Source organism: Suillus subalutaceus, assembly GCF_016647625.1.
Source record: "Suillus subalutaceus strain FC151 chromosome Unknown DFJ58scaffold_12, whole genome shotgun sequence".
NCBI lineage: Eukaryota > Fungi > Basidiomycota > Agaricomycetes > Boletales > Suillaceae > Suillus > Suillus subalutaceus.
Window position 1 is genome coordinate 323,026 of NW_024540261.1, and position 25,059 is coordinate 348,084.

Genomic DNA, 25,059 nt, shown 5'->3' on the forward strand with positions numbered 1-25,059 from the left:
TATGTACGATGTTGGTTTTACTTTGGATTTCGCAGTTTGAGAACTCTGAGGGTGAAAAGATTGGATGAGAAAAGTGGAAAGGACTTGAGCTGAGAGGTTCCTTTTTAGGAAAGGGCCCACCTCATCTCCTCGTACCCACCTTCGTGCACGCGCTCATCATATCAGAAATGTCTGAAGACGTAGTAATGCAAGATACTGACATTGACCAACAACCACCTTCAAAGAAATTAAAATCTTCCTCAAATTCTTCATCAAAACCTGCTTCTACAATAAAACCAAAATCAAAAGCACAACGTCCTCGTTCTCCTTCTCCAACTCCGCCCCCTCCTCCGCCACCCCCTCTACAAACTATCAGACTACAAATAAATCTAGGAGGTCCAGATAATTATGAAGTCGATATTGCTACTTTGGCAAAAACAACAGGTCAACGTCAACCAACTCCACCTCCTCCAAAAGCAGACACATCAGACTCCGAAGGTGAAGACGACGGCGAACCGAAAAAGAAAAAGGTAAAATATCACATTTCATATAAACGCTTAGCTGAGTAAGGTAGCAGAAAAAGCATGCTACTTCAGAGTACTACGACGTCAACGACCCATTCATTGACGACTCCGAGTTGAACATCGATAATCGCACTCATTTTGCTCAGACAAAGCAACAGGGCTTTTACGTCTCTAGTGGAGAAGTTGCTCTTATGAAAGATAGGTATGTGCAATGTGATTACATCTCCAATATCCTCATTTCGTGTGCGCAGCAGGACGCCCAAGAAACCTAAATCGAAAAAGGTTCTTGCTGACGGTGGTGCGACTGCTGGACCTAGCAAGACTGTTGCTAAGGAAGAAGGGACAAAGGAACATCCTATCAGTTTATTAGGTGAAGACAAATCCAATAAGAAACGCAAGAACTATACAGTCATAGAGGATAACGGGAAGAAGAGGAAAGTCGTCGATCTCGTACGTCACCTAAACCACGTCATGTCTTGTGCTCACTCGCACATAGCGCGACTTTCATCCTGAACTTCAATTAGCCATCGAAGACTTGAAGACTGCCATCTCCAAAGGTACGTGCCTCCACATACCATTGCTTATGGTCTGACGTTGTCATAGAATCATGGGACGTCAAGGGCAAGTTCCCACCCTCTATCAAACCCATACTCGCAGACGTCGCGTTGAAAGCTGTCAACCTCGGCGAATACGATGAAGACTTTTTCAATCTTATGCCGGTGCTGTTTCCTTATAACCGCTTTACTATGACTGTACTGTCGTATCACCTACCCTCGAACGCGAGAGCTCACTGGATGGCGTCTGCCCACAGAAACTCATCAAACGCACTATATTCGCAGACCACCTCAAGATCCTGACAGATAGACAGGACGAGCTGCTTCAGCAGCTTGCAGGGCTTACGAAAGACGGGTTTTCGAAAGCGCAGGAGGAGTGGGAGAAGAGTGTTGTTGCTTGGGGTGCGTCACCTCTATATTTCTTGTCCAACCTTTTGTCGTTCCTTTCGTTCGTTCCTTTGTCTATTCTTGTAACTCGCGTTTGCTTATACAGCATTTTGCTACTCGTATTCTTATCCACTGCACCTCACCTCCAACGCCTTCCTCATCTCACCACTAACACCTCACACAGAACGCCGCAAGGAAAAGGCCAAGAACGAAACCGAAGCAGGCGCAGCATCAGCCTCGACGCCCAGTGCAAGCGCAGACGCCGCACACCATGACGACGGCACAGGGAGCGGTGTCGATGGTGACAACGTCCGTGCCGATGGAGACAGAACCCTTGCCGACGGCACCGGTACAGACGGTGGAGCCGGTGCAGGCACAGACGGCGGAGGACCAGGCGCAGACGATAATGCCCCAGGAACAAACAAAGTAGACGGAACGCGAGACGCACATCCCCCTGCGCAGAAATACCGATTGACGGAGGCGATGAAGGTGATTGTGTGGCAGCTTGTGATGCTTAGTAATGAATGTTGTAGGCTTGAGAATGAGAAGAAGTGAGTGCGAGTTCTTTCTTCTTTCCTTCTCTTCCCTTCTTTCATTGTTTTTGTGGGGATTTTGGAAGTGGTTACTGATGTGAATGAACAGTGAATTAGATGGGAGTAATGCGCTTGTTAGCGAACAGGGGTCGAGAAAGATTTTGTATCAGAAGGTGTGTTTTCTATTTTGATTGGTATGGCGAGTGCTCATTGGTGGTGGTAGATCGTAGCGGCGTTCCCCAGTGGATGGTTGAATTCCGGTCAGTTATCACGAGAAGGTGCGTTTTCCCACTCATGCTCTCTATATCTAAACTAACGACAAACACAGTGAGCTCCCTAAAGAAGAAATACGAGAAAGAGACAATGGAGCAAGAGAGCTGAGCTGAAGACGGATTCTCTCGTTTATTTTATTCGGTCATATCATCTTTCAGTTATGAAGGGCGTACGTCTGTTTTGTCTGTGGTTGGTATATATTATTATTCGTCTCGCTGATTTTCGTCCCTGCTTATTTTGATCTCTCCCCCCTACTTTGCTTCGATCCTTACTTGACATTTGCTCCTGGTTTGGTTGGCTTGTCCCCCTCGAAGTACTTAGCTTAAGCTCTTACTATTTACAACATTATCCTCATTTATTGTTTTTGCGCTTTGTGCCTGCCGTGGAGGTTAAACGCCTTAGAAACGGCTTAGTAATAGGGTGCCTTTATCTGAACCACGTGCATGCGCATATCTTACGTTCGTGTCTACAGGTTTGTGGTGGGTTCCAATTGTATCAAACAAATGCAACCTAGCCCACAAACTTTGGAACGCGTGTTGAGCAGAATCATTGATTGATCGACGAGCGCTTCTAGTTGAGACGTTTAGGCACGCCGCCACTCGTGGACCGATCGACCAAATTGGAGATAAGTCCAACGCCTACTTCGACGTCCCCCGCGACTCCTCCACGCCGCTCCTCAACGTCTCGATATCCGCCCCCATCACCCTCAAGCGACCCCCGCGACCCTCTCAAACGCGCTCGCGAATTCCCAAGGGGGACATTTATCATTCCTGCGTCGAAGGCGCGTTGGTGGGCTAAGGAGGAGCGGCCTAGACTGTGCAGCCTGCGTGAACGAGGTATTTGGCTATTGCGGAGCCCATTGCTCGTGCTGAGACGGCGGCGATGGTTGACATTGGTATCATTGAGATTGTGCGTGGGGGTAGGATCTTCGGTGGTCGTTTCGGGAGGACGGCTGGTGAGGTTGTTCTTGTTTATTATGAGTTCGTATGCAATTCGTATGTCATTAATACTCATCCTTCCGTGGTTTATATTGCGGAGGTCCCTACTGTCACTGGTTTGGTAGAGTCACCATCTGGATTTAAGTTGATAAGTAGATAAGAAATAAGATGGAGAAGAACATACCTCGGACTCTTGAACTCTGCTGGGTGAACGACTTTGACCCCCCTGATTATGGTAGCACAGGACACGTACCATTAGCATTGCTCCTGAAAGGCGTTGGGGTGAGAAGGTGGAGGAGGGGCTGGGGGAACGTATACCTGAGGAATTGTTAGTATCTATGGAATCGGGTATCTGCCCGACTGACGGGAGTGCGTCGAGGACACATTGAAGGTAGAGATCAATCGGTGGGTGCAAATTTCAGGGATACGGCAAGTATATATTTCTTCCATCATGATTCTTCGAGAAAATTATAAGGAATTTGCTGTGAACAGAGTGGAGGAGCTAAATATAACGGGCGTTTACTATGGACGGAGGAACTGATTCGGATGGATCCAACCGAAATGCTGTAGCAACGTGGTACTTATGGAACAAACGATTGAAATGGGTTATGGGCAAACATCCAATTCTGCTCACGACCTCTTACAACACATAAGATCAAGGACTTAGAGATCTTAACCACAGAGTACGCTCGTCGTCAACTTCAAACGCTGCTGACAGTCAATCTCCCTGTTTAGCGATATGTCAGGATCGCGCGATATAGAAGATCTTACTGAGGGAAGGCGCCCGACGCTGGCGCAGACAACCCAGCCGATGCTAACATACACGAAGCAAGTGCACACGAAATCACTGTCGGCAGTCGCGTTCTTTAAAGATGGTCGACGGGTCGCCACCGGTTCATGGGATCGCACCGTGCAAATTTGGGACGTGGAGAACAGAGCAGTGGTGGGAGGGCCATTCAAGGGACACAGTGACTATGTGTATTCAGTCTCCATATCGCCAGACGATAAGCGAATTGCGAGTGGTTCAGAAGATGGAGCCCTCGCCATCTGGGACGTCGATATCAAGCAGAAGGGATTCAAACCACTGATCAGGCGTATAGGCCAGGTTTGGTCGGTGTGTTTCTCCCCCGATGGCAAAAGAGTCGCAAGAGGGTATGATGAAACAGTTATCATATCTGATGCGAAGACTAGCGCTGTCCTCTCCACACTCCAGGGTGGGGGTGCGATGTATTGTCTCGCCTTCAGCCCAGATGGGCTAAAACTAGCAGCTGGAACACAGCGCAAGATTCGGGTTTGGAGCACTGATAACGCCAAGCCTCTATTCGACATCAACGCTCACGACGGTTGGGTTCACAGCGTTGTGTGGTCGCCTGACGGTCAGCAACTTGTCTCCGCATCAGAAGACAAAACAGTCAGGTTTTGGAACTCGTTGAATGGAACCCAGATCGGTGATCCTTGCATCGGTCACACTAACGACATCAACTCACTTGCCATATCTTCTGATGGATCCTTCATTGCAACCGCCTCGGACGATACGACTGTGCGCCTGTGGAGCGTAGAGTCACACCAGCAGATCGGACAGCCACTCGAACAACTCGAAAATCCCACGTATGTTTGTTGCGTCGCAATTTCTCCCAGTGGAGAACGGCTCGCGAGTGGAGACTTTCATGGAAATCTTCAGCTGTGGTCCATCGACAAGACACTTTCTGCAGCATTCGGGATGGATCCCTCATACTTTGCGGGTCGCAGTAAGGTGAAGTTGGACCTAAACCTCCATGCGGAGGCCCTTTCGGACGCGGAAAAGGTGCGGACAATATTGGTCATTATTTTAACATTTGTGATGATATTCCGCAGGTCATTGAGCTCGACCCTCGTCTCATATTGGATACGAATTGAAGTATAAAGCGCTTCGTGCAGCACATCGCCATGATGATGCATCGGAGGCTTTCAGAGTCATGCTCTCCGAGTTGGATGACCCACACGATCCACAGAAACAACGTAAGCCCCAAACAACTCAAGCGCCGACTTGAAGACTTACATTTTTTGCAGAGCTACGTCAGCAATATCTCCGTCAATATGAAGTAGAAAGTGTTATTCGGAAAGCCATTGGCTCCCAACTTAAAAAGGCTCCACTTCGTCTAATCAACACCTCTACTGGACGTTTGTGCAATCGGGCTGTGCAGATCAACGCATTCGTGGAGAGTACAGAGTACGAACAGCTTTTGACTTCATCGGACATACATGGGCCCCTCCAAATGAAGCTCATCAAAGAAGCGGTTGCGAAGTACTTCAGTTGGGTCATGTTGTCCCATAGGTGGGGAGCCGGGGAGCCGGGGTTACACGACATTCAGGACAAGGACATATACGAGTTGAATCCGGTCGGAAACATGGTAAAATTGCAGAAGTTCTGCAAAGTCGCACGCGATGCGGGGCATCGTTGGGCGTGGAGCGACACATGTTGCATCGACCAGAACATCAATGCTGAGCTCCAAGAATCAGTGAATTCCATGTTTGTCTGGTATCGGGAATCAGCGCTCACCATCGTCTATCTATCGGATGTCGCGCCTTTGTCAAAGTCGGGCGCGCTCGCAAAGAGCATTTGGAACACGCGAGGATGGACCGTTCAGGAGTTCATCGCTCCTAACATCATTCTCTTCTACCAAGCAGATTGGACCCTATATCTTGACGACCGCTCATGCAACCACAAGCAGTCTGTCAGTATCATGAATGAGTTGGAGCGCTCAACTGGCATAAATGCGCAGGCGCTCGTCGACTTCCATCCAGGGGCAAGAGATACGCGAGAGAAACTCCGATGGGCGTCAAACCGTGAAACCACGAAGGAGGAAGACATCGCCTACTCTTTGTATGGCATCTTTGATGTCAACCTTCCTGTTATCTACGGGGAGAAAAAACAAAAGGCGCTCGGACGACTCTTGCAGGAGATTATAGCCCATTCGGGCGACGTCACAGCCCTTGATTGGGTAGGACAATCGTCCAACTTCAACAGTTGTCTGCCAGCCGACATTTCCTCATACAAGGGTCCGTCATGGACACTGCCATCTCTATCTGAACAAGACATGCAAACATCGGTCTTCGCGCTGCGAAACAATATTGCGGCTGTGGAGTCAGCTTCGAAATTGTATACCTCCCTCCTAGAGAAACTCAGCGTTCCTCGTTTTGCCACTGCCAGACTGCAATTACCTTGCATCACATTTCCTCTCACAGAAGTCAGGCTGGGGCCTGTTCAAGATGGGGCCAGATGTCCCACTTATTACGTCAAGGCAAACGGGCTACGAGACCTGCTGATCACGACAGAAGACAAGCTTGACCGATTCTCGCCTGCAATGCGTACTCAGCAAACATTGCTGCTCATCCATCCGTGGGCTCGTGATCTTCTCGAGCTACCTGGCTTTGCAGACGAGTCGCAGAACGTGGGTGATTGGCCTGATGAGCCGGTCAGAGCGTTGAGGTTGCTCGTTCGCCTTACTCGTCCTTTCGGCGCACTTTTGCTAGCGCAACAGCGTGGTGGGGAGTATAAGAGAATCGCTTCGGATAACAATATCACCGCACAAGTCAGGGACATGCCTTCTATTGGCTGACATGATGGACGTCAGGATGCTGGAGATTTTGTAGCTGCGAAGAACGGGACATTTTCATTTCATACATTGACAACATTTCTACATGAACAGTATCCCAGAATTTGTATGGTATCGGTCTCGATATCGTATCATATATTGTCTCTTTTACAAAGAACCTAATCCCAAAATCAGACGTCCGGAAAATGGTGTTCTCTCTGGAGGAGATGTAACGTCGGTGGCGCTACCCAACACCCCACGTCCAATATCTGTTTCATTTATTTTTGTCAAGTTCTCAACTACCTTCACTGTTTACCTGTTATTTCTTAGAATGGTTGCTCAATGTCGCCTTTGGTCGAATATCGTTTGCTACCCGTCCTGTATCCCTATTTCCCCGCTCCCGCGTTCAAGTTTGCCTGATACTCGCTGTCGTAGAGTTGCACTACTGTTGTTTGAACTCCCAGAATTCAGACTTTGATGCTGTCATTTTGTTTTGAACGCACTCCTGCCACTGTCTTTGAACCTCAAACGCTAAATAGTCAACGTCACAAAGAGTGAAAGGATTGAAAGTGACAGAGCAGACGCATATAGAGATGCGACTCGCAAGAACGTTATTTTTCTCCCACAAGCACACGAAACGGCGCACGACCTGTTATTTGTTTGCGACGCTTGCCTACCAGCTTGCCAGCAATTTTTCCAGCGTCAGGGCGCATGTAAATAGAGCTATCCTCGAGAACCCTGCACTTCTAGACCTCAACAACTCTGTTCGCGATTAGATGAGGGCTGGTTTCTTCGACCACTCAGGAAGCTTCAAGGTAGACTACGCGAATGCGGCAGTGCGCCTTTGACGTTCGTTGGCGATGCCCTTGATGAATGCCCATCCGAAACCCTTGATCAGTCCGCATTCGAATACTTTGATGAAGACAAATCCGAAAGTGAGCTTGCTGAACTCATCCCTGCCCGTGATCCTGAACTGCTCGTGACTCACATTCTGGTCACAAGACGCTCAGAAGGGCATATTCGTGAGGTTATATGGAAAGATGTGCGCCCACTGCTGGGTGAGATACCAGTGAAACATTTCTGACAGGGGTGTTGCTACTACCATCTTGCTAGACAGCGCAGATGTCAATGAAGACATCCATCGTTTCTTGGAGGCTTCCTTCAGAAAACTGTGGCTTTGTTATTCCACTTTCTCGCAGCCAACAAGGGCTCAACTTGAATGGCTAGCGAACCAAGAGGGCGATAGCCAGGCTATACAACCTCAGGATCCCCAGAATTTAGAACACTCGTTGTCCTTCACGGTCCACCCACCGGAGCCAATGCAAGTACTTATAACTTTGTTATAGCTTCGGGGGAACTACCGTTCAGAGTTACAGCTCTAGCTAGATACCTGGACGGGTGGGCCTGGCTGCTGAGTGAAGGAGTGAAGGACTGGCTGCTGACCCAGGGGGGAAAGAGTGGTTGCACACCCCGGGCGTGCATGATTGGCTGGGGACAGAGGTCGGGTCAGACTGGTCTATGAAAGAGCCTGATACGAGACTCAGCTCCCAGTCACCCCAGAACACGCATCTCTCGCTTCCAACATAGCACTCTAACATCATTCCCTTCAGCACTTGCACTATCCAAAAGCCTCCTCACAACCGATGTCCCGGTACCCGAGTCAACAACGACAAAATCAGCACGCATCGGGGGCTGAGAACTGTGAGCGGCGATGGGGGAGGGTAGGTAGGACCAGAATGAGCGGCTGGGGTTTGGAAGTGAGAGCTCTAGAAAGCGCTGGATGCGTGCTTGGAAAGTTTGGAAGGTGTGGAGGTTGTCGAGAAATTCGGTTAATGCTAGACGGATGAGGGAGAGTGTGTTACCCATCGCGGGAAGGAAAGAAGGAACTGATGCGGTTGTGGCGCGCTTGCAGTTGTCACGTTCTATGATTTCCTTGCAAGTTCGGTGCTGTTTGCCCTCCATAGCGAGTATATCTAGGACACGCGGGAGTTGGCAGGTCATTTGAAGGGAACGCCAGTCTTCTTGGTGGACGATTGGAGATGAGGCCTAGGGCGCGGTGGCGGCATGACACAATTGATGATGCGTGTATCTTGTTCGGTGGATGCGACGAGGAGAAATGTCAATTAAGTTAATTATGATGCTAATGAGGTTAGTCGATGATAAGCCCGATGCACTGCTCTGCATAGCGTCGACAATCAGAACCTGGACGATTATTGGACTATTAGATTCTCATCTCTGCGCACATTGCCTCGCAGTATTCTGATGCTGGCCATGAAAAGTGTAAGTTGTCGTGCTGACCCATGTACATTGCTCTGAATTTACATCTGTTCCGTTGACACGTTGCCTCGACTTGCATTCGGTTTATAGACTAGTGTTGCCGTCGAGGTGAATCGAATCAAGGTGGAAAAATCTGATAAATCGATACAGTTCAAACTTCAAACTAACGGTTTGCAACGAGTTCGGAGTGATACGGACCGGTAGTCCAGCCAATGAGAAGCCAAAGGTTCTGCATGCCGACAACGGGACCCTTCCTTACCTTAGCTCGCTTCACAATGGACAAACGCAAACGCAATTTATCAAGGAATTCGACTCCAGACACCGAAGAAACAGCTCCTGAAAGTTCGGTACGTGGCTTATCAGGATCACTTAGTTCACTGACATTGATGCATCCTTCGTCTAGCACCAACCCCATGGCAGAGTGGATCGGTTTTTGGAGAACACACAGGAATTGCTGCATCATGATGAAACTAACTATGTTTTGGTTAAGGGCGGTTTTAAGAAGTTAAGAATCTCGGTAAGCCACGAGCATGCGTAATGAGTGTCCTGGAATACGACTAAGTCTAGCATAAGCGCTTGAAGGATTCTCCCAGCCGCAGCCCTGTTCCCCCGAATGAATGTGCATCATCGACCTCGGTAGGTTCCCATACTTACCCTCCAGTCTCTGTACTATCTCTAAATTCTAGCGGTTATGCAGGTTCAAATGGCTCCGTCTGGTTTGGAGATGGAGGCTGATACCCAATCGGCACTTCAGGATACTCAAGAGGCTGTAAAGCATATGCATTCACGTTTGGGACCTGCGACAACCGTGGTTTCTCCTGTTCAAGACGGACAAGACGATCTCGATGATGTTGACATGTTCCAGGACACATATCTCGAACCCCTCAGGATATTCGACGATGTTATCGAAGAGATCGCGGATGTATGGGCCCTCTTCTCCATCAGAACCGAACTAATCTAGTTCCATAGGTACATCCCTATGCAAAGATGGCACTGGGTGTACTGTCTTGTGCAGCCAAAGTACGTTTTCATTTTCTCTCTCCCTATCTCCTACTGTTACTCAACGATCATTTGTACAGATTATTCTAGCAAAAGTTGATCGCGACACGGCGGTGCTCAAACTTCTCGAGAAATTAGGTGAAGTTTATAGCTTCATAACACAAGACGACATAATTGGCAAAATCTTGTCGATGCACGCTGTCCTTGGAAAAGTTTCTCAGCAGACCCGTGAATGTGCCCGTTTTATCAATAATTATTCAGGGACCAAGAAATGTTGTGAGTCTTAACAAGCTACCGCGGTCTGTACCGTCTCGAGCTTTCTACCATTATCACAGGGAGCAGACATGGAAAGAACGTTGTCTTGGAAACGAGAAGATACGATCCAAAAGTACAATGACGTCTTCGATACGCTCATGCAAAACTTCCGGGACCAGGTTGCCCACGACGTAGCCATACACGTCCACCAGAAGGGTAAGGGTTTGGACATCATTGTGACTTGATATACATTCATACATTTACAGAAGAAATATTGGATCTCAGCGGTATGATTTATGCAGAGGGCGCGGGACTAGATACCAGAAAAGAATGCCTTCAAGGAACCCGCACGGAAATCCTTTCCCAGATCACAGGATGGGTCAACAGCACTGGGGACAACGTTCCACGCGTACTGTGGCTATCTGGCCCTGCAGGCAAGGGTAAATCGGCCATCGCCCACACCATTGCTAAGTGGTTTCAAGATGTGGGAGGACTTGGTTCGTGTTACACTTTTGACCGCCAGCGAGAAGCAGATCGTCGCCATGAAAAGATCTTTTCCACTATTGCGTGCGACCTGGCTGACCGTGATCCGGAAATGAGGCAGGCATTAGCAGATGCAGTTCAGACTGCGGGTTCGCTCAAGAAGACGGCGGATATCATCCAGCAGTGGCAGAAGCTTCTTGTCAAACCACTGGCGAAGTCATCCGGGTCAACTGGGGAACCCATCATGATCGTGATCGATGCACTGGACGAGAGCGGTGGAGTAGAGACTCGAAGAGACCTCCTCCGTATTCTAGCTGGCAAACATCCAAACCCCGTCGTTCCCAAAATCACAGACCTTCCAAACAACTTCCGCTTCATCGTTACCTCTCGCCCGCTTGATGACATCACTAACGAGTTTCGTGATGTTCAACATATTCGACCGATGTCGATGGATGATATTCCGCCAGCAGACGCAAAGCGTGACATCCATGCTTACGTATCCAAGGAGTTAGAAGGGTGGCATTTTCAAGACGAAGAGTTTGCGATCCTCGCTGAGAAAGCTGATGGACTTTTCGAGTGGGCGCGTCTTGCCTGCGGATACATCAAAGACTCCGATATGGGGCTATCTGCAAGTGATTGCTACAATGCTGTGGTGTCACGCGATCCTGCTGAGAGAAGCATGCTGTTGCACAGCATGTATGAACTCATATTAACAAACATCATGCCCAGGGTTACATCTACCCATGTGCAGCATCCGCTAAAACTGCGTTCGACGAAGCTAGCGAGATTTCGCTCAGTAATGGGACAAATACTAGGCACAGTTGAACCCCTTCCTTTGGCTTCCCTGAATGCCATGAGGCGCCATTTTCCAACGGGAGAGGACAATTTCGACGTGGGGCTTGTGGTAAAAAGCATGGGCTCCCTCCTCAGCGGCACCACCAACCCAGATTCCCCAATCCGACCCCTTCACGCATCTTTCCGTGATTTCTTAACAGACAATCTATCCAGCGGAGAATTTTCTATCGACCTGTCAAAGGCGCAACGCGACCTTGCATTCGCGTCACTTCGAGTGATGGAATACGGTCTTCGCTTCAATATCTGCGATTTAAAATCATCATATCTACCTAATAGCGAAGATCCCGGGCTACAAGAACGAATCCAAAAATACATCCCCCCGCATCTGTCATATTCATCTCGATTTTGGACGTTGCACGTACGAACCACAGTCTTCGACAAGGAGCTTGCGAAAGAAGTGACATCGTTGTTCGACCACGAGCGTCTGTTTTTCTGGCTCGAGTCACTCGCCTTGATCAATGCGCTCAGCGGTGCAGTTACTGCCCTCTCATTCATTCCCCAGTGGCTGAGGGTGAGTATATTGCTAATGAGTGCCAGATAAAACGCTCATGCGCAACCACAGGGTCATCCCAAATTCAAAGATGTCTCGTCGACTGCAATGGACGTACAGAGGTTCATTCAAATCTTCGGCGGCATGATTTTACACAGTACACCACATCTGTATGTATCAGCACTTCCATTCACGGCTGCCAACTCTCCGCTGTCTAGAAAGCTTTCTGCACGGTTTCCGGATATTCTTCGTGTAGCATCTGGACATGATATGAACTGGCCAGCTATTCAGACCGTGCTCAGGGGGCACACAGATGCAGTTAGCTCGGTCTCATTCTCGCCGGACGGCACTCGCATAGTCACTGGTTCGCATGATATGACTGTTCGACTGTGGGACACAGCGACGGGGCAAGCAGTCGGTGAGCCCTTGCGGGGGCACACTAATTCGGTTAACTCGGTCTCGTTTTCGCCGGACGGCACTCGCATCGTCACTGGTTCTGATGATCACACTGTTCGGCTGTGGGATGCTGCGACGGGGCAGCCAGTTGGTGAGCCCTTGCGGGGGCACACTTATTCAGTTTACTCGGTTTCGTTCTCGCCGGACGGCACTCGCATCGCCACTGGTTCAGGAGATAGCACTGTTCGGCTGTGGGATGCTGCAACGGGGGAGCCAGTCGGCGAGCCCTTGCGGGGGCACACTAAAACAGTTTACTCGGTCTCGTTCTCGCCGGACGGCACTTACATCTCCACTGGTTCTTCGGACAAGACTATTCGGTTGTGGGATGCTGTGACGGGGCAGCCAATCGGTGAGCCCTTGCGAGGGCACACTCATTTTGTTAACTCGGTCTCGTTTTCGCCGGACGGCACTCGCATCGTCAGTGGTTCGGAGGATAAGACTGTTCGGCTGTGGGATGCTGCAATGGGGCAGCCAGTCGGTGAGCCCTTGCTGGGGCACACTTTTTCAGTTAACTCGGTCTCGTTCTCCCCAGACGGCACTCGCATCGTCAGTGGTTCTTCGGATTCCACTGTTCTGCTGTGGGATGCTGCGACGGGTCAGCCAGTCAGTAAGCCCTTCCGGGGGCACGCTTATGTAGTTGAGTCGGTCTCGTTCTCGCCAGACGGCACTCGCATCGTAACTGGTTCTTTGGACAACACCGTTCGGCTATGGGATGCTGCGACAGGGCAGTCAATCGGGGAGCCCTTGCGGGCGCACACTGAGTCAATTAATTCGGTCTCGTTGTCGCCGGACGGCACTCGCATAGTCACTGGTTCACATGATATGACTATTCGGCTGTGGGATGCTGCAACGGGGCAGCCAGTCGGTCAGCCCTTGCAGGGGCACACTGGTTGGGTTTACTCAGTGTCGTTCTCGCCAGACGGCACTCGCATCGTCACTGGTTCTTGGGACAACACCGTTCGGCTGTGGGATGCTGCGACGGGGCAGCCAGTCGGTGAGCCCTTGCGGGGGCACACTGATGCAGTTAGCTCGGTCTCGTTCTCGCCGGACGGCACTCGCATGGTCACTGGTTCGCATGATATGACTATTCGGCTGTGGGATGCTGCAACGGGACAGCCAGTCCGTCGGCCCTTGCGGGGGCGCATTGGTTGGGTTAACTCGGTCTCGTTCTCGCCAGATGGCACTCGCATCGTCACCGGTTCAAGGGATAAGACTGTTCGGCTGTGGGATGCTGCGACGGGGCAGCCAATTGGCGAGCCCTTGCGGGGGCACACTGATTCAGTTAAATCGGTCGCATTCTCGCCGGACGGTACTCGCATTGTCACTGGTTCAAAAGATAAGACTATTTGGTTGTGGGATGCTGCGACGGGGCAGCCAGTCGGTGAGCCCTTGCGGGGGCACACTGATTCAGTTAACTCGGTCTCGTTTTCGCCCGACGCCACTCGCATCGTCACTGGTTCTTCGGATAAGACTGTTCGGCTGTGGGGTGCTGCGACGGGGCAGCCAGTCGGTGAGCCCTTGCTGGGGCACACTGAGTCAATTACCTCGGTCTCGTTCTCGCCGGACGGCACTCGCATCATCACTTGTTCGGAGGATAAGACCGTTCGGCTGTGGAGCGCAGTGACGAGGCAGCCGTTGCAACAGTGCGCCCTGTCACATCCTTCAGCATTCTCAGATGAACATTGCACAATCGAGGCCACCACTACCATGCAATCGAACACTTGGAACAATCACTTCATTTCCTTCTCGCCCAACTCTATCCACGCGCTGTGCAACACTTCTGAGTTAACGGAGGGAGCATCCCATGACGACTGCAATTCGACCCCTTTTGTTCCGAATGATAACGGGTGGGTGACAGGGCCCAAACATCGGCTCTTATTCTGGGTACCACCCGCTTCTCGACACCTACTTTATAGCCCTGGAACTGCATTAGTGATACCCAGAGGAGGTCCTGAGCTTGATTTGAGTCGCATGGCACATGGACAGCACTGGCAGAGGTGCCGAGAGCAGTGAGTCTCTTCAAAGCCTTTTCCGTTCCTCCCACTTACTAAAATCAACACTTGCAGACCTTAGTACTGTGATGATCGTATTTAGCGATTTTGATTTGTTTGGACATTTCAGATATAACTTGCATGTAACGTGTACAGTGGATCATACTTTGTATTCTAGTCTATACCCAGCATCCAGTTAGAGTTTAGGGTTGTCCGGGCGACCGACTTATTGAAGAGCTGATTGCGTGACTCATGATGAATGATGCTTGTACGGGGTAACGATGGACAAGGCATGCTGAATCCTGATTCCATCAGAAATGCGGTTGTGCCATCAACACAAAACAGGAGCGCACGCAAACTACACATATCAGAATGATATGGCTCGGTCTGCCACTTTCAATTCTCCCACCTTTATCTTTCGAATCATCCTCGGTCGCTTTGGAAGAGCCAGCGACCGAAGGAGTGTTCATCGATGAGACTTCAGCGAGGCTGGGGAGGTCACACCATCTGCGTGACCGTCAGACTCACTCTGTCCTTAGCTTGAGTGCATTCTTCTGGCCTCCAGCTCCATCAATGTTTCATTTGGTGGTGAATCCCGACAGTTTTGGTTAGTCCGTCGAGAAACTAGGTTGGCACATACACAATACCTTATGTTTCTGAGACGATCCGCACGAGGCGTGAAGTCTATTCCATGGACAGACTATCACATAAAACGGCACAATGACTGGGCCTAGTTCAGACGGAGCTCTGAGGATCTATACACTGCAAAAATGTTGTCAGCAGGTTTCGAACCGACTGCAAGAGAAACAGATTTTGATTCTGTTGTGATAACCACTTGATTAAGACCAGTTAGATGAGAGTCCGAGGAATCCACCCATGAGTGAATGTCAAAGTGTGTTCCGATAGAAAAAAACCTTGTCGTCGGCAGGTTTCGAGCTTGCGTAAGTTCGACACAGACAGATTTCGATTCTGTTGTAGCAACCACTTTGGCCAGGCGAAGTTGAAATGAAACTCCGAGGAAATGTCCATCAGTGAATCTTCAAGGCGTGTTCTGAGAGAGAAAAAACCTCGTCGGCAGGTTTTGAACCTGCACTGGTACAGTCCAAGAGACAGATTTCGATTCTGTGACAGTAACCACTTTGGCCAAGGGAAAGTTGAGATGAACCTTTAAGGAACTGTTCATCAGTGAATCGTCAAGGCGTGTTCAGATGGAAAAAACTTCGTCGTCAGGTTTGGAACCTGCACTGGTAGTGTCAGTCCAAGAGACAGATTTCGATTCCGTTGCAGTAACCACTTTGGCCAGGGCGAAGTTGAGATGAGCCTCTGAGGAGCTGTCCATCAGTGAATCCTCATTGAAGGCGTGTTCGGATGGAAAAAAAACTCAATGGCAGGTTTTGAACCTGCACTGGTACAGTCTAAGAGACAGATTTTGATTATGTTGCAGTAACCACATCAGTCAGGGCGAAGTTGCTCCGAGGAATTGGGCGTGTTCCGATAGAAAAAAAAACACCGTTGTTCGGCAGGTTTCGAACCTGCGTAGTCCAAGAGAAACGGATTTTGATTCCGTTGTGGTAACCACTTTGGCGAGGACGAAGTTTAGATGAACCTCCGAGGAACTGTCCATGAGTGAATCTTCACGGCGTCTGTCGTTAGGCAGGTTTCGAACCTGCGAAATACAAGAGAAACAAATTTTGATTCTGTTGTGTTAACCACTTGGGCCAGGATACTTGTTGCCCAAGTTGAGACGAACCTCCGAAGAACTGTCCATGTCGACAGGTCTCGAATCCGCACCACAAGAGAGCAGATTTCTAATCTGTTCTGGTGCCAAACGGTTAGCTATGACTACTCAAGATAGGCCTTGAAAAATCCATCCATGAGTGAATGTTCAAGGAGGCGTAGTAAAAGGAAAAGATTGTTTGTCCCGTCACCAAGTTTGGTTTAGCTGCTTAGCTGCTAAGACTGGTCAAGATAGACTCATTCGGTTACGAGTCGATGCATTGACAGTAGAATCACATGGGATTAGCAGTCATTTTTACGAGAAAGATTACACGTGGGAGTACTTTGAGTGGGGAAGTCTTCAGAACAATACAGTCGGAGCAAACGGAAAATGGGCTTGCCTGACATCTATTTCCACTAGGCGCGCAGACTGATATTACTAAGAAAGCACCTGAGGTTCCCACGTTCACCTCACCACTAACACCTCACACAGAACGCCACAAGGAAAAGGCCAAGAATGAAAGCGAAGCAGGTGCAGCATCAGCATCGACGCCTAGTGCAAGCGGGGTTTCTATTGAACTTCAACAACGATCTTCCCGCTAAGAATGAAGTCTCGGTCACCGCTAAATCTTCCGACAGAAACAGTGCTCACCTATTCTTATTGTCGGCCATCTCGTGATGAGCACTTTGGATTTCTGCCCAAGGATACACCTGTGGAGTTGTACGTCCGTGTCTGACGGGATGAGAAGAGCAGAAGAATGTACTCACTTTGTGAATGTAAGTCCGCATCGGGCCACCTCCGTTGGCGCCAGTCACCTTATCGATTATATCACGGAAATTTAAGCTTATAAGATAAGTTAGTCTGGAAGGGAATCACATCAGGCAATATTATGACAATACCTTGAGATGAGCTCGGTCTGGTACTGGAGACTACGGGAACGCAGCGTAGAACCTTGAATGCGGAGACGCTTGTAAAGGATCGGGCCAAGGTTGACCGCGGGGACCTCGCTCCCTAACCAACCATTTAGTCACGAATTTTTGCACTTCAATACATAACAAATGCGTACCACTCAAAGTAGCTAATATCGTCATCCTACCATCAATGGCGAGGGATTCCACATTCTTGGCCCAATGACTTTGTCCAACGAAATCTATGACAACATCGACACCTTTACCGTTGGTCGTTTTCTTCACCTTCCGCGGCAAAGTCTTCAGTTTTGTAATTGACAGTATGTGTCGCCCCGTTAGGAATAGATCGCAGCCAATCGAGTTTTGCTGTGGTAGACGCCGTTGCAGTAACGGTTGTCCTGTGAACACGGCGTGATACGCATTCAACAAGAACGTGCAGAACAAGGGCAGAACAGCATCGAAGGCAATGAGGACCGGGAAACTGAACACCGGAATACTCACGCTCCTAATGCTCTTGCCATTTGGATAGCCGCAATGCCTACACCCGAAGCGCCTGCATGGACGAGTACATGATCGCCCTTCTTGACTTCCCCGTACTTCACGAGAGCTTGATAGGCTAAGAATGGTGCCAGAGTAGTCAGAACCGAAGACGACAGCTTACTTGGCTGATCTGCAGTACTCACCTGTAATATAGTTTTCTGGTATGCTGGCTGCCTCCACCCAAGATAAGTGACCGGGCTTCTTCAACAAGAGTCCTTCGTCACAGTTTACGAACTCCGCATAAGCTCCCTGAGATACCCGTGACAGTTTTAGTCAGTCAAGAACATACACTTTGACTTAGGCAATCGACTAACGCCGCCCACGAGACCAAATACTTCATCACCAACAGCCCATCTTGTTACTCCCTTCCCCGAGTTCAGTCACACGTCCAGAGAATTCCACACCGAGAATGTAGGAAGCGCCTAGGGGAGCAAGGATAGCTACCCTGACGCTGATAATGGTCCATGCTATTAATGCCGAATGCGACAATCTAGCACGAACATTCCATACCAGACTAGATCAATTTACGTAGATCCATGAGATGAAGAAAGGCACGGACCTTTACCAAAACCTGTCCCTTCGTTGGGACCGGCTTATCTGTCTCCCCAATGTAGAGGTTCTCAATGGGACCCTGCCCGTCTTTAATTAAAACAGCGTGCATTTTGGACATTATCACGGTAGGGACGGGTGTGCATGTCATGGTTCGAACGATCGTTGTTACCTTGCGGAGCAACGTCTATCACGAATCACGATGGAGCGTGATATGTAATGGCAAGCGAGACCAAACAAACATGTAATCCTTTCCCAATCAAATTTACTGCCGAGAAACCAGTAGAAAATGCACATGAGTAGCACCATTATATGTGAGTTATAACTGATGAAAAACATCGGCTTATCAGTACTTCAGTACCGGTTCTGCAATCGATGAAAACTAGTACGTCCCAAAAATCCATCATTCATCATGGGTCAGCATCTGGTCAGCGTTCGTTCGCGAGACTTTTCCTCCGTCAACACAGTTTTTCGCGTCTGATGTCCCAGACATGTCCGGAAAGGTTGTTCTCGTCACCGGTGCTAATTCAGGGATAGGCAAACAGACCGCTAGAGTCCGTCTCCCGTTGACGCGTTTGCCTTATGCTGATGTTTTTACTGTTAAGTCCTCATAAAAAACGCCAAGGTTTATGTTGCTTGTCGCGACAAGACCAAAGGTGAAGACGCTATCCGCGATCTAAAGGAGAGCACCGGAAAAGAAGCGTGTTTCTTGCAACTCAACTTGGCAAACCTGAAATCCGTCAAGACTTCTGGAGAAGAGTTTCTGCGGTACGCTTGCATTGCATTTGTTGAGCAACAAGACAACTGACACTTCCCTTCAGGAGAGAACCCGTACTAGACGTCCTATTCAACAACGCGTGAGTGTTTCCTAACTTGTCGTCTCATCATCTGCTCACATGTCGGACTCCCCCTATGGAGATGTTGACGGACGACGGGCCGTCATGACTTGCAATTTGGCACAAATATCCTTGGTCACTTCTACACGAAAATTGTTATGCCTGCGCTTCTAGCGGGTGCCTCGCAGTCACCTGACGGAACTGCACGCATTGTGAACACGTCTTCTAATGCCCACTGGTTCGGTAGTCTAGACTACAACACGTTCAAGGACTCTCCCGCCATGAAAAAGAAGAGCGCCATGAGTCTGTATGGCCAAAGCAAAATGGTAAGTTTTGTCTCCATCGTATCAACGACATTAGTAGAACATGGTTTTCCATGATGTATCATTTGGCGCGCTCACGCAGTTATATGCAAGAACCACTGCAGAAGGAGCGAATCTTAATGGAAAGGTTAGTCCCCTTCTCTCAACTGAATTTTTCTCTAGCTTATATCCTGGACAGTACCTTATTCCATGGGCGCGCATTGGGAACACACCCAGACGCACAGGATCCACAGCAGGCTTCAGAGCTATGGAACTGGCTTGAGGAACAAGTCAAGGATCTTTAGGTTTGATCAATTCTCAGGCTGATCATGTCGATATTGCACGGTCGCATAACTGCCTTCAACGTTTCAACACAAATTCTAGGGGTATATAGGTTTGTGTCAGTATTCGTTGTTTGGTGGGTCGATATTCATGCTCGAGGCAAACACTCGATCTTGGATCGAGTGTTCCATTGCACGACAAATGGGAGTTTCTTGTTCCACTCTCGAGGAAGTGCTCGATGCTACCTTGTTCGCGAGTTCAGACACCACAAAAATGTCGAGGCCGCGGCGTCTTCACTGGGGCGAGCACAAACTAATGCGACCGCATCAGTTAGCGTTGGGCTTGCAGGGGTACTATTCGCGATGATTTTCTTGTATGCACTTCGCCTGAAATCATGGTCGTATGATCTCTTATCCTTCTGGACTTCTATATTCAAAGTCTCGAGCCCTATTTGTATCATGATTTATCGTTCAGTCGAGATCGACGATAGACTCGAGCTCATAATAATCAAATCGTTTTGTGAGTAATGGATCACAGGGAAACGAAATCGTGAGGGAAAGACGATCGTACCTTATATTCTTCATTCTTTAGAGCCTCAAGGGTGAAGGTATACATAAACTTCGTTGCAAGAAAGAGACGATGCAAAGTATTGTTGCTAGATTAGGAGAGTGGAAGGGTAAATGGGCAAGAGCGAGCCACTAAAAGAGCCAGCGGATCAGGAGTATTGCTATACTAATCACATACTGAACAAGTATAAAGATCCACCACAATGACTTCAGAAGCTGCATGAACCACGTAGGCATGGATGCTGGTATCGCGCGAAGACATTGAACCCTATACTTTGGGAGGCGATGAGTGTCATAGCAAGACGGTAGTATCAGAGTGAGCGTGTACTGGCGCATGAGGATCTTGCTCAAAACGATGAGGAGTGCGACGCAGAAAATCAACAAGATGCCGACAAGGAGGACTGCGCGTGAGAGCGTATAACGCAGCGAAGACATTTGAGGTTCGTGCGTAGGGACATCAGCGTTACCAGGGGAACCTGGTTGCGGGGAATTGAAGCTGTAACCACCAAAGTGACCCGATTATCACCGCCTGGAGTTGAGAAACAAGACCGTGCATCATCAGAGGGTGGAATAATACTGCTGATCATGTAAACTCACCGAGAGCAGTATCCAGTTAAGCATGACGACAAGCCTATAAAGATCAACGTCGTTGGAACTCAAGATTTCTTCCTCTTCCAACTCGGGAATCAGTCCCTCGACCTTTTCCAAGTCTACGGACTGCTGTTTTTCCATGTCGCAAGGTTCGGGGGAAGGATTACTACACTTGGGAGTACTTTGAGTGGGGAAGTGTTCAGGTTAACAATACAGTATGAGCAAACAGAAATTGGCTTGCCTATGATCCATTCCCACTAGGCGTGCAGATAGTAAGAAAGGGTTGCGGTCGACGTAGGTGGTATTATGAGCTTGGCGGGACCTATTTATAAGGCCAGGAGGCCACACAGCGCTTTCCTTAAATAGTAAGACGATCTTCCTCTTGCGTCAATTGCTCCGTAGAAAGTTATCACAGACGTCATCTTCACGGATAGCCTGACCACGAACACCAGTGCTGTCAGGGCCACCGTCAAGCTCAACAGTACTTCCGTTTTCCATTGCGGCGGACTTCGCCACTAGTGCAACCTCCACCTCCCCCACATCCATCTCCCCGTCTACCCTAAAGAATGAACTTCAGAGGGAGCGAGTCTTAACGGAAAGATCAGCCTCCTTCTCTCAGCTGAACCATTCTCTAACTTATACTTATATCCTAGACAGTAAGTATCTTGTTCCATGGGCACGCATTGGGAACGCACACCCAGACGCACAGGATCCACAGCAGGCTTCAGAGCTATGGACTCTGAACTGGCTTGAGGAACAAGTCAAGGATCTCGAGGTTTGATCGATTCTCAGGCTAATCACGTTGAGACTATAATTTCCTTCGACGTTTCAACACAAACTCTTAAGGGTATACAGGTTTGTATCAGTATTCATTAACATTGTTTGGTTTGGTCGAGGCAAACAGTCGATCTTAGGTCGAGTGTTCCGTTGCATGACGAATTGGAATGTCTTGGTTCGCTCTCAAGGAAGTATCTTGTTAGCGTCCAACGTTCAGCCATTATAAACATGTAAAAGCTGCGGCGTATCACCAGGGCGAGCGCAAACGAGTGCGACCATCATCGCGCTATCAGTCGGTGTTGGGCTTGCGGAGGTGCTATTCGCGATGTTTTTCTTATATGTACCATTCGCCTGCAGTCATGGTCATATGTCCTCTTATCCTTCTGGACTTTCATACACAAAATCTCGAGCCCTAACTGTTGAAATTTCTATCATGATTTATCGTTCGGTCAAGATCGACGATAGATTCAAGCTCATAATAAAATAAAATCGTTCTGTGGCTGATGGGTCAAGGGTGAAGGTATACATAAACTTCGTTGCAAGAAAGAGACGATGCGAAGTATTGTTGCCAGATTGAGAGAGTGTAAGGATAATGGGCAAGGGCGAGCCACTAAAAGAGCCAGCGGATCAGGAGTAGTGCCATACCAATCACCAACTGAACAAGTAGCAAGATCCACCACAATGACTTGAGAAGCTGCATGAACCACGTAGGCATTGATGCTGGTATCGCGGGTAGACATTGAACCCTATACTTGTGGAGGTGACGAGGACCATCAGGCGGTAGTACCAGAGTGAGCGTGTGCCGGCGCATGAGGATCTTGCTCAAAACGATGAGGAGTGCCACGCAGAAACTCAGTAAGGTGCCGACAATGAAGACTACGCGTAAGAGCGTATGGCGTAGCGAATGCGTTTGAGGATCGTGCGTAGGGACATCAACGTCAACAGGGGAATCTAGTTGCGTCTCACTGGAAAACCACAAAATTGACCCAGTTGCGACCGCCTGGAGTTTAGAAGCAAGACCATGCGTCATCAGAGGGCTGAACAATACTGCTGACGATGTAAGCTCACTGAGAACAGTGTCAAGTAAAGCGGCATCGGTTCCTCGATCTTTTCCAAGTCTACGAACTGCTGTTTTTCCACATCGCAAGGTTCGGGTGAAGGATTACACTTGGGAGTACTTTGAGTGGGGAAGTGTTGAGAACAATACAGTCGGAGCAAACAGAAAATAGGGCTTGCCTGTCATCCATTCCGACTATGCGTGCAGATAGTAAGCTTAAGGGGTTGCGGTCGAGTGCGACCTATTATAAGGCCAGGAGCGCCACACAGCTTTCACAGCGCTTTCCCTAAATAGTAAGACAATCTTCCTCTTGCGGACGTAGAAAGACACATAGCTTACCATTTTGGGGATAGCCTGACCTCGACCACCAGCCACCAGTCTGTCTGCACTTTTCTCCTCATCGCGGACTTGCCTTGCGACCTCCATCCTCCCATCACGGCCCCCTCCTCTACTGACCCCCACATCCACCTGCCTGTCTACCCCAAAGACTACCATTTCCGAAGGTGCATGCTTCCACATACCCTAGCCTATGGTCTGACGTTGTCATAGAACCATGGGACGTCAAGGGCACGCCGACAGTGCCGGTACAGACGCGCAACATTCAGGGCAGGGACACATACGACTTGAATCCGGTCGTGAAGTTGCAGAAGTCATGCAAAGTCGCACGCGATGCGGGGCATCGTTGAGCATGGAGTGACACATGCTACATTGACCAGAACAACAATGCTGAGCTTCAAGAATCAGTCAGTTCCATGTTTTTCTGGTATCGGGACTCAGCGCTCACCATCGTCTACCTATCGGATGTTCGGCCTTTATCAAAGTCGGGCGCACTCGCAAACAGCATTTCGAACACGTGAGGATGGAGCGTTCAGAAGTTCCTCGCTCCTAAAATCGTTCTCTTCTACCAAGCAGATTGGTCGACGACCGCTCATGCAACCACAAACAGTCTGTCAGTATCACGAATGAGTTGGAGCATTCAACTGGGATAAATGTGCAGGCGCTCGTTGACTTCCATCCAGGGACAAGAGATACCCGAGAGAAACTCCGATGGGCGTCAAACCGGCGCACCACGAAGGAGGAAGACATCGCCTACTCTTTGTATGACATCAAAGATGTCAACCTTCCTGTTGTCTATAGGGAGAAAAGACAAAAGGGACTCGGACGACTCTTGCAGGAGACTATAGTTCATTCGGGCGACGTCACAGCCCTTGAATGGGTAGGACAATCGTCCAGCTTCAACAGTTGCCTGCCAGCCGGGATTTCAAGACTCTGCTATGCACGCTACTAACTCTATCTCAACACGACATGTAGATATCGGTCTCCACGCTGCGAAACAATATTTTGGCAGTGGAGTCGGCTTCGAAACTGTATTCCACTCTTGAGAACCTCAGCGTTCCTCGGATTGCCAATGTCAGACTGCAACTGCCTTGCATCGCATTTCCTCTCACAGAAGTCAGGCGGAGGCTTAGTCAAGATAGGCCCAGACGTTTCACTTATGTCATCAAAACAGACGGACTACAAGACTTGCTGGTCACAACGGACGACAACCTTGATCAATTCTTGCCTGTAAAGCATACTCGACAGACATTCCTGCTCGTCCGTCCGTGGAATTGGTACGATCTTGAGTTGGTTGACCTTGCAGACGAGTCGCAGAGACGATTGGCCTGATCAGCTGGTCACCAGAGGGTTGAGGTTTCTCGTTTGCTTTACTCGTCCTTTCGGCGCACTTTTGCTAGCGCAACAGCGTGGTGGGGAGTATGAGGGAATCGCTTCGGATAACAATATCATCGCATGAGTCAGGGACATGGCTTCTATTGATGACATGATGGACGTCAGGATGCTGGAGATATTGTAACTGCGAAGAACGGGAGATTCTCATTTCATACATTGACAACATTTCCACATGAACAGTATCCCTAGAATTTTGCATGGTATCGGTCTCGATCATTTCTGTGATCGGGTATCCAGACCTGAGACCTCAAGGCCATCCCCCGTATCTAACTTTACTGCGAGTTAAATCAGTGGACTCGGAGAATCGAACTGCGCCCATCCAACCAACGTCTCCAGACAGACCAGTCATGAATTTCAAGTTGCCACACTAGCAGTGATAACCCATTGGCCATCCCTTGATACCGCCACTACCACCTCCTTGCAAACACCCCGCGCTTTACTCCCCTTGCCCTCCTTCAGATCCCATTGCTGAGTGGTCTTGTGGTGTCGGTGTCAGTGTGCTATATGACTGACGGTGGCAGCGATTCAAAGATGGGCCGTCTGGTAAGGCCAAACATCAATTCATCCGCGCTAAAAATACAGATGTGAATGTGGTGTTACTACCAGCGATGAATTTCTGAATGTGAGTGCAGCT

General features: G+C 49.2%; 6 protein-coding genes across 6 annotated transcripts; 4 read left to right on the forward strand and 2 right to left on the reverse strand.

The window, feature by feature from the left end:
* The first annotated feature begins 39 nt into the window (after window positions 1-39).
* DFJ58DRAFT_766070 (uncharacterized protein) lies at window positions 40-2,641 on the forward strand. The gene is made up of 10 exons (XM_041388782.1): window positions 40-509; window positions 557-705; window positions 755-953; window positions 1,000-1,060; window positions 1,107-1,255; window positions 1,315-1,459; window positions 1,629-1,995; window positions 2,087-2,150; window positions 2,201-2,255; window positions 2,306-2,641. The coding sequence occupies exons 1-10, from the start codon at window positions 168-170 to the stop codon at window positions 2,356-2,358; spliced, it is 1,584 nt and encodes a 527-aa protein (XP_041248629.1). The 5' UTR covers window positions 40-167; the 3' UTR covers window positions 2,359-2,641.
* Window positions 2,642-7,332: 4,691 nt separating this feature from the next.
* DFJ58DRAFT_653474 (uncharacterized protein) lies at window positions 7,333-7,539 on the forward strand (the record flags this gene model as incomplete). Its single annotated transcript, XM_041381744.1, has 1 exon — window positions 7,333-7,539. A coding segment is annotated over one exon (207 nt), but the record flags the coding sequence as incomplete, so codon positions are not given.
* Window positions 7,540-10,190, forward strand: DFJ58DRAFT_911289 (uncharacterized protein; the record flags this gene model as incomplete). The annotated part of the gene is made up of 13 exons (XM_041395225.1): window positions 7,540-7,599; window positions 7,662-7,821; window positions 7,877-8,088; window positions 8,374-8,484; window positions 8,728-8,881; window positions 8,928-9,043; window positions 9,131-9,209; window positions 9,305-9,387; window positions 9,444-9,557; window positions 9,614-9,676; window positions 9,738-9,962; window positions 10,010-10,060; window positions 10,120-10,190. Coding segments are annotated over 13 exons (1,497 nt in total), but the record flags the coding sequence as incomplete, so codon positions are not given.
* Window positions 10,191-16,566: 6,376 nt separating this feature from the next.
* Window positions 16,567-18,495, reverse strand: DFJ58DRAFT_904234 (quinone oxidoreductase putative). The gene is given in 11 exon segments (XM_041394902.1): window positions 16,567-16,884; window positions 16,938-17,129; window positions 17,186-17,297; window positions 17,353-17,454; window positions 17,480-17,592; window positions 17,696-17,810; window positions 17,878-17,983; window positions 18,049-18,099; window positions 18,119-18,156; window positions 18,179-18,224; window positions 18,294-18,495. 11 exon segments carry the CDS (start codon window positions 18,432-18,434, stop codon window positions 16,857-16,859), a joined length of 1,044 nt encoding a protein of 347 aa, XP_041248632.1. The 5' UTR covers window positions 18,435-18,495; the 3' UTR covers window positions 16,567-16,856.
* A 77-nt stretch (window positions 18,496-18,572) lies between these two features.
* DFJ58DRAFT_714115 (NAD(P)-binding protein) lies at window positions 18,573-21,641 on the forward strand (the record flags this gene model as incomplete). Its single annotated transcript, XM_041383983.1, has 7 exons — window positions 18,573-18,597; window positions 18,716-18,841; window positions 18,889-19,051; window positions 19,105-19,140; window positions 19,202-19,203; window positions 19,294-19,449; window positions 21,322-21,641. The coding sequence occupies 7 exons, from the start codon at window positions 18,573-18,575 to the stop codon at window positions 21,639-21,641; spliced, it is 828 nt and encodes a 275-aa protein (XP_041248633.1).
* A 468-nt stretch (window positions 21,642-22,109) lies between these two features.
* Window positions 22,110-22,934, reverse strand: DFJ58DRAFT_64354 (uncharacterized protein). Its single transcript, XM_041381383.1, has 3 exons — window positions 22,874-22,934; window positions 22,706-22,814; window positions 22,110-22,637 (listed from the first exon to the last, which is right to left on the reverse strand). The coding sequence occupies exons 1-3, from the start codon at window positions 22,882-22,884 to the stop codon at window positions 22,248-22,250; spliced, it is 510 nt and encodes a 169-aa protein (XP_041248634.1). The 5' UTR covers window positions 22,885-22,934; the 3' UTR covers window positions 22,110-22,247.
* Window positions 22,935-25,059: the final 2,125 nt, after the last annotated feature.

What these genes read in the sequence shown, in the direction of transcription:
- DFJ58DRAFT_904234 (XM_041394902.1), bottom strand. Translation starts at nt 18,434, where the DNA reads ATGACATGCACACCCGTCCCTACCGTGATAATGTCCAAAATGCACGCT. An exon ending in TATTTGGTCTCGTGGGCGGC is followed by an intron (nt 17,984 to 18,048) that starts GTTAGTCGATTG and finishes CGGGTATCTCAG; the next exon opens with GGAGCTTATGCGGAGTTCGT. An exon ending in ATGGCAAGAGCATTAGGAGC is followed by an intron (nt 17,593 to 17,695) that starts GTGAGTATTCCG and finishes CCGTGTTCACAG; the next exon opens with GACAACCGTTACTGCAACGG.
- DFJ58DRAFT_766070 (XM_041388782.1), top strand. Translation starts at nt 168, where the DNA reads ATGTCTGAAGACGTAGTAATGCAAGATACTGACATTGACCAACAACCA. An exon ending in GCGAACCGAAAAAGAAAAAG is followed by an intron (nt 510 to 556) that starts GTAAAATATCAC and finishes GTAAGGTAGCAG; the next exon opens with AAAAAGCATGCTACTTCAGA. An exon ending in GAAGACTGCCATCTCCAAAG is followed by an intron (nt 1,061 to 1,106) that starts GTACGTGCCTCC and finishes ACGTTGTCATAG; the next exon opens with AATCATGGGACGTCAAGGGC.
- DFJ58DRAFT_64354 (XM_041381383.1), bottom strand. An exon ending in TTTACTTGACACTGTTCTCA is followed by an intron (nt 22,638 to 22,705) that starts GTGAGCTTACAT and finishes TCTAAACTCCAG; the next exon opens with GCGGTCGCAACTGGGTCAAT.